This window comes from Sprattus sprattus (genome assembly GCF_963457725.1).
Source record: "Sprattus sprattus genome assembly, chromosome: 2".
Classification (NCBI taxonomy): Eukaryota; Metazoa; Chordata; class Actinopteri; order Clupeiformes; family Clupeidae; genus Sprattus; species Sprattus sprattus.
This window is the reverse complement of record NC_137921.1, coordinates 33089063-33097280: the sequence shown is the minus strand read 5'-3', so window position 1 is coordinate 33097280 and position 8218 is coordinate 33089063. Positions and strand designations below refer to the sequence as shown.

General features: G+C 40.6%; 1 protein-coding gene across 1 annotated transcript; it reads left to right on the top strand.

Moving 5' to 3' along the window:
• Nucleotides 1-4230: 4230 nt before the first annotated feature.
• Nucleotides 4231-5792, top strand: nppc (natriuretic peptide C; the record flags this gene model as incomplete). Its single annotated transcript, XM_080832567.1, has 2 exons — nucleotides 4231-4323; nucleotides 5520-5792. The coding sequence occupies 2 exons, from the start codon at nucleotides 4231-4233 to the stop codon at nucleotides 5790-5792; spliced, it is 366 nt and encodes a 121-aa protein (XP_080688693.1).
• Between the last annotated feature and the right edge of the window lie 2426 nt (nucleotides 5793-8218).

The following is an 8218-nucleotide window of genomic DNA, read 5'->3' as shown; positions in this document are numbered from 1 at the left end:
ATTTGACCCGCAAAAAAAATAAAAATAATAATAACAACAAATAAAATAAAAAGCCTGGGGCTGAGGGTTATGCCTAATTTAACACGTAACTAAATGAGAAGGATTTGCACTAAATTCGCATTATTGTGAAACTTCAACGGCAGGTCTACACCAAACAACAACAACAACGACAGCTTTACGCAATTATTTATTGATGAACTGTTAACAAATGCGTGGAAGACATAGCCTATGTCTATCTATGATGTCCCCACAAACAGACACATAGCGCAGGCAATGCACACGCACTAACTGGCAAAACTATCAAAGGCAATGTAGCCCAGATAGGCTATATGACAATCTGATTAACTAGACTCTTAGCGCAGTTTTGTCTAAAACAAAAGTGGAACAGCCACTTCATAACAAGTAGCATACTCAATAGTTCACCTGACTATGCCCATAGTTTTATGCCCATCATATTTGTACAGCGCCTCACATTGAAGACACATGACGTAGTCTGCAATGGTGTCATCGGACAGCACGACTTGTCCAAATGTTTCCCACACCTTGCTCTTTTGGTCGGCTTTCCGTACAACCTTTGCATCGCCTTTTTTAATCTTCTCTCTTATTATGTCAGCCATTATTGGAGTCCTAGAAGTTTTGGCGGTGCAAACAAAAACTACGGATGGCGTGTTGGGATAAACTAACCGGAGCTGTATCTTAAACTATACCATTCTAAAAGGTAACATGATTTTACAAAATATAAAGTATAGAATAAAATGTGAGGTGGACACCCAGGTTATGTAGCCTAGCTCAGACGACTAGCAGGAGTGGGAGCTTTGAGTGCAATAACTTTGTGACAGTGGGATGTATGCAATTGATAAGTTCTGTAGGCTAACGCAAAATTGCGATTTCACCTATGTATTCCAAAAGTTCCGGGTTGCGGGTTTTGACTATTTTGACCCACCCCACCCAAACCCGCGATACTTAGAGAAAACTGCTACCCAACCCACCCGGCCCGCGGGTGCCCGCGGGTGCCCACGGGTGCCCACGGGTAATTGGGTAACCCGCGCATCACTAGTCTGGATCAATAAACTAAACACCAAATTCCCGCTTGGACTTAATGATTTCTAACATCCATTTTTCCCACAGACTCCCATACACTCAATAATATTTTTTTTTGTATCATTCTCTTCTGTCCCTCCTTGTATTTCTTCTGTGATTTTACAAACAGCCAGTTTGATGATCCTTTAATCACCTCTATTCTCCACAGTCTTTCCTTTTCCAGATTGGTCCTCTATTTGTTTGTCTTAATGAACCCTTACATTTCTCCTTTAATTTATTCTAATATTTAATATTTATTATTATTTATAAATGATACACATATTTAACCACTTCTCTAATTTTTATTATTGACTTATTTTACAAGTTTTCACCGCTTTAACTCTTCATTTCCTCCAATCCACATCATCATCTTTTCCACAGAGTCTCATCCTGGCCCCTCTCCCTAAACCTCCACCTAGCTCTGGACTGGTTCCACCCTATGCACTTTCTTTGTTGTATTCTTGTATATTTCGCTTGGCTTTTTCCAATTTTCTAAATTTGTTCCCGAGCACTTACTTTATAAAAGCACTTATCTCAACTTTAGCACTTATCTTGGATCCCAGTCCAGGCCCCATAACCTAAACCTAACCCCCCATCCCAACCCTAACCTAAACCCTAGGTTTATCCCCCTCGGACTTACCCCAGTCCAGTACATTATATCATTGACCTTTTTATCTTCTTTTGGCCTTCTTTTTTATTTCCCACCTTTTCCATCCCCAATTTAATGACCTTTTTTTCTATCCGTTGGCCACCATCTCCTTTGCAATCAAACAAACCCCCACCATCTGTCAATTGGATCGGCCAGTGCATGGCTAAGGCCACATTAAACCCAACATTTCATCATACTACTACAACTACTATTACTACTATTACAACAACTATTACTACTACTATTACAAATACTACCATTAATACTAATACTGCTACTACTACTGATTCTATTACTACTACAAACTACAGTACTTTTGCTGATTCATTGAGAATAAGCACCCGTGTTCTCTGATGAACACCACATGCCATATGTGTGTTCTGTTGTGTTGGACAACACCAACCACATTAGCCCAAGCGTGTCCTCAGGAGAAGAGTGCAGACAGTGCAGTCCATGGAACACACCACACATGCAGATTTACTCTGACCATAGCCATGTTGCGAATGCTCCCCCAGTTTTCCACCCTCTTTAAGATATTATCTGGCAGCTTGATGGGTATTCTGGCATCGAAGCTCATAGCCAAGGGGCACCTTCCATCTCTGTCACCACTCTGTGCCTGCTTTCGCGGGGGGCTCGGAGCATTGTCGGAAACCATCAACATCCACATATCACACCAGTATGAATCACATGGATTGGTTTCCATCCAAACGGGCACATATTGTTTGGGTCACTTTTTTGTAATTGGCAGCAGCTTTTCCCCTTACAGTGTAGGGGGTATGTCAGATGTACTCCATCAGTGCTAAATTTCACAGCCAGAGTAGGCCAGTGTTCAGGTCAGGCTTGTAAAATTCCCTTAGAGGAATTAGCCAAAAGTGCCTATGAACATCACAGCCCATTGATGTGACAGATTAAGGCTGATTATTTGATGTGGATAATCAGCCACTTTGATCACTAATGTACAAGGTGCAAAGCACAAGATACTGCATAGAAACAGAGCAATTGTGTCAGTAAACCGATGTAATCAATTGTGATGATATTTAATTGCAGTTCAAACTTATCAAACAAGGGAGAGTCATTTTAAATGTTGACTACTGGGTTACCTATTGAAGTTGAAATGGTCCTTAGCGTTTCAACATAGCTTACACTGCCACTCTGTGTCTCAAAACAGAAGGTGCTTCTTACACGGGGGCGTTTGCATTTACTTTTGGGGACAGAGTCTCACCAATGGGAACTATTGGCGCTGTAATGCAATCCAGACTTATGATATGTACTTTAGCATAGCATGTGGCGGGAAATGGTAATTATCTGGTAAGAAAGGAGCGACGAGCATTTGATTCTGTGCAATGGCCCAGAAACACGCAGGTGTCGTCTGCGATCAGCGCTGAAGTGGCAGGCAATGTTTTGGCTTCATTAAAGGTTGTTAGGTTTTCAGACTTGAAGGGTTTGTCTTCAAGGAATCATTGCTTTGTGAAGGCTAAAATAATCATGTTTTTTATGTTTTTGGTTTTTCTCAGTCTGAATTCAATACAAACAAAGTTGCCGAGTGACTAACCTGTATATTAATCACTGATAAACAAAGAGGTCATGCTACACTAATTGCTAAGTGTCAGCAACAAGGCGTTTACAAAGGAACTCGGACATTTTCATCTGCACGTCTGTCATGGAAGTGAGAGTGAGACTTGCTTCCCAATCAAGCTGAGTAGCCTAAATGTCTACTTGCTCCCAAGAAATGGTTGAATGTATTAAAATGTCGATGACAAAACATAAATGAAGAAACACCATCAATGCATTAACACAAGGCAACATGCCGTGTCTACCACTGTACCCTCTCTACAATTTATGTTCCCAACTTATCCAAACTGGCTAATTACTTGAGATAAAGAATACGGTTGGTTAATTCGTCTGTTTTGACAACAAGGGCTTGCAAAGGCAATATATAATACAAATTGACTGCTGTGATAAAGGAAAATATTAATTTAATTAATCTCTCCATAATGAACAACTGCGATGGCTGTTGCATATACTAATTGTGTGATGTCAATGAGAAGGATTAAAAGGGAAAATGTTTCTGAGCTAAAATACTATCTTCTCCGATATAAAAGTAGGCTACATGTGATGCTTTCATTACATTTAAAACTTACACCATTTCTGAAGCAAGGTAGCAGCTTGTGCACATTAAAAGCAAAAGACAGCTCTGCTCTTATCCTAATTACAAATGGAATACAGACATAACGGTTGATGTAATTGATTTCAATAATTAGAAATCATATAGAATGACGCGACCCATTTACGCAGGTACTTTGGAAAAAAAAACTGGCAGCTTCGGAAGGGAGGAGGCTGGTGTGACATCACAGGACGCGACTATAAAAACTGAGCTCTATCGTTAAGAGTCAGAGAAGCACTTGAGATACTCGGGAGTAAAAGCATAGACAGAGGAAGCCAAGATCCTGTTGGTTGCGCACCTTATTTACAACGGAACCAGTAGCCTACAAACTATCAGAATGAACGTCTCGCATCTTTTTGCTTGTGGACTATTGATGACTCTGCTTTCTGTCAGCATAGAGGCCAAACCTTTAACACCGGCACAACAGAAGGTGAGAACTTACATTATCTTCATGCGCCATAGTTCTTCCCCAGGATATCCTTTGAGCGTTCAATGAAAAGCCTATCAGAGCTGCTCCACTGATGCTCTGTCATAAGTACAAGATTTGCGCTCGATATGCTACCGGCTCTGCCTGGGCGACAGACACGCTTACGTTTGAAAGTGTTTCCGCGTATATTTGAGAAGTCTCTATCATTATGTATCTATATGATCTAATTAGGCTTATCCACAGTCATTTTCTGCGTGGAACACATAGTATGCCTACATTGTGCCAAAACTCTGCTGTTGGAAAAAGTGTGCGGGAAGGTTTACATGTAGACGGAATTTGCGCGTCATTGGTAACAACTGAATATCAGGGTTTAAACGTTCTTTAAAAGAAAAAAAAGAGTTGCCTCTGGCTATTAACATGTGTAGAATAAATACTTCACAAATATGGACCTGCTTGAAGGCTGAAAAGTCTAAAGTTTTTTTTTAACGTGCACTATTTGCGGAGGTGAGCGGGGGCATACGCAAGGGCGCAGTGCCCAAACAGGTATAGAGCGAGAGTTTACTGAAAACGGGATCACTGTATATACAAACATTTTGACCAGAAGTATCGACAGCAAGAGCATGTCATTTAATCTGACTTTTCATTGAATTGGTAGATATGTATGCCCTCCGCTAACCACTTGGTTGGTTCGATCCTCGGTGGCCTCTAAACTCAATAGTTACAGTACAATCGTCATGACATGGTTGTTTAACCATAGGCTAGTATACCTCGTTGTTCAACAGATGTGTTGTAATATTGCCTTCATTTTTTACTTTTACTTTAGATTATCTTGAGTTAGCCAGTCACTATTGTGACTGAATATTCCTAGTCGGTTCAGGCAGCACCTGTCCATTCCCAAAGCAGATTATATTACACCTGTTTCGCAGTCAATTTTTTTTTTTATATATCAACATATCCCAACATATCACATTTGTAAAGGATCTCTCCTGTCTACATTTCACACTAACAGTACTGTTAATATAGCAGAATAAGGTGAATGGTTTTGTAGTGACCGTACCTGGCACATGACAAGAATAGAGGACAAAACGCGAGGGATCCAGTCAATGCAAACAACTCTCAACAGAAAACAATATGCTTTATAGGTTCGACTGGGTAGTAAAGCTGTCTTAAATAAATACAAAAAAATCTTTTTTTAACAGTCTCTTCGATCCTTGCTGGGAGAAGAGCTGTCGGAGTATCTTGAGTCTGGCGAGAGGGAGCGCAGATTGGAGAACATACGCACCAGAGTCCGTCTACTGCGGGACCTCCGTCTGGACACCCGCGCTAAAGGCATGTGGGCGCGCATGATGAGCGATCAGCCCGGCGTACGAAAGCACAAACAAGGAAACAAGAAAGGAGGATCCACATCAAAAAGCGGTTGCTTTGGACACAAGATGGACAGAATAGGAACCGTGAGTGGCATGGGCTGTTAGAAGCAAGAAATGGGAATCTATTGGTAAGCCATTTTTTTTTTGTCGGACAGAAAAACTCAACATTTGGGTATTTGTAAATGTGTGACTAGAATAAAATAAAGACTGTTTATAATTGAATTCTGAAAAAGACCACACTGTTCTGTGGGAGGAATGATATTGACCAAAATTTCAACAAACCCCGCCCTGAGTTGGTTATTTCAATTATGTGAAATTACATTTCTGATCAAATGTTACATTTAAGATATTCTGCAAAAGCCATAATATAACCCATTTGCCAACCCACCTCCCAAACCATATGCAGCATTTACCAAATTGTAAGTTCAGTTGGGAGACTGGAATCAAACAAAACAGAGGTTTATATGGTTTATATGGTTTAAACGCAAACCCCTATCCCAACCAATGAACCTATGTAAGACTGCGCAAGACTGCAGCAGGTGTCATTTTCGTAGTCGTGAGCTAGAGATAGAGCTCTACTGCTTCCCCTGGTGGACGTTCTAGAACTGTCTGCCAGTCAGTCAAAAGGGGAGGGGGCGGCATACCAGGCGGTCCCCAATGAACACTCCAAAGATATAAAAATGGAACCAGATTACACAGTCTCGCTTGTGGTAATAGGCTCTTAGCAGTGCACACAATGAGATCATAGTGCAGATTGTTTTGGCAGTGGTGTGTGTGGTGTGATGCATAAAGTACACGTGTCTAAGTCCCCACACTATTTAGATGGGAGCCCTCAAATTTCCCTCCTAATACTGTTTTGGAACTATGGTGTGTGAAACCCCTGCCTCTACATCAGTACTAGCCTTCAGTTAAAACATAAGGGAAATAAGTCTGTCATCAAACATGAAGGATAATGATAAGTGTCTGTTACAGAGTCAATTAATCTAAAATATTTCTCTTTTGTTTCTCCCATTCTTACAGAATTCTGAGAAGACGATAGGTTTGGACAACTTTGTGTAGGTTGGACCTCACTTGAGGCAGAACCTTAAAAGACGCATTTTTTTGGTACGAATGCCACCCTGACCAGCACAAATGAGGACTAAGACCAACATGTTAAAAACAACCAACCTATGTATAACATAAAAAAGACATCAAACACTACAAAACGGCGGGCATTGGTGTAAAAACTAAACCCGCAAAGCTGTATATTGTCGCTGCTGCTGTACATTCATGTACTTTATTCCTGCATAAATGTATTTATGTTTTAAAAACTATTTATATGTTTATAAAAAGAGAATATTTATAAATATGAGTTCTATTTATGTAACATTTTGAAAATGCAACTGCAGGTCAATTCTGTTTGTAACTTTTGTTTTAAATAGTTGTAAAAGTTATAAAAATGATTAAAAACATTCCACATGCAGTATTTCTTTGTCCGACTTGGTTTGGATAAGATGAGAGCTTTATCTAACAAGGCGAATGTCCTATGCTTACTAATCACGATAGAGCTCTTGTAGTTTTACATGATATTAGGCACCGTCACGTAGACAGAATATTTAGAAACAAAACAATGAGCACCTACTAGCAATGAAAGGTTTCTGAGAGCTTATTCCAACAGTTAGAGAAGTTAAAGCCACCTCTGACACGTCCGGTTTTATTTCTTTCCACAACCTTGAAGCAACTCGCACCTTTTCCCCAGGCCCGCCACGTGTCTTGCTCAGGCTCAAGGGACAAGATGATGTCCAAAGGCCCCCAGCACTACCTGTGCACAGATCACTGACCGGCCACAAGGGACACACAACGCTAGCTCTATTTGCACACAGCAAAACAGCTGTCCTCTCCCACACTTTTTAATCATAGACCTTTACACGGGCCCCACTTTGACCCGCTTCCCCTCAGTACCAGGTTTTTTGGGCACAGGGAAAGCTCTTCAGCACAATTGCTCTAATAAATAGTGAATACTCAAGGTGAATTCCTAACTGAAGTGTGGTTGGTTGAGGACACTCTGAGTATAGAGTTTTCAAAGAGCTACAAACCACAAAACAGAAAGATCTTTCTCACTTTACCAGTGTTTTCAGGGAGTGGGTTGGAATATGGAAACGCTTAAAAGCCCAGTCATGTCACCTTTAATGTAGACTTCACTGTCACGGAACCTTGGCCAAGTCCGTCCAATTCAAGCACCAGTCTGCATTACTGATATTAGCCATGTATGTACTTCTGATAAAAAATACGGGAGCCTCTTATTTCAAAGTAAACATGGTTCAACTACATTAACATTAGTAACATTACCTAGATGACATGTCTTCTTCAGCAAATCACCAGGGTAAATGCCAGTGGCAATACAAGGACTGTATCCTAGAGATTGTGTGTGGTATTATACCATTTTGATACATTGGCTCCAGAAAATATCTATTTGCAGCCTATTTGCAGCCTTTTGTACCTCGAGGATGCAGAGTGACACTGAGCAACTAATTGAACACATGTAAAAGTAT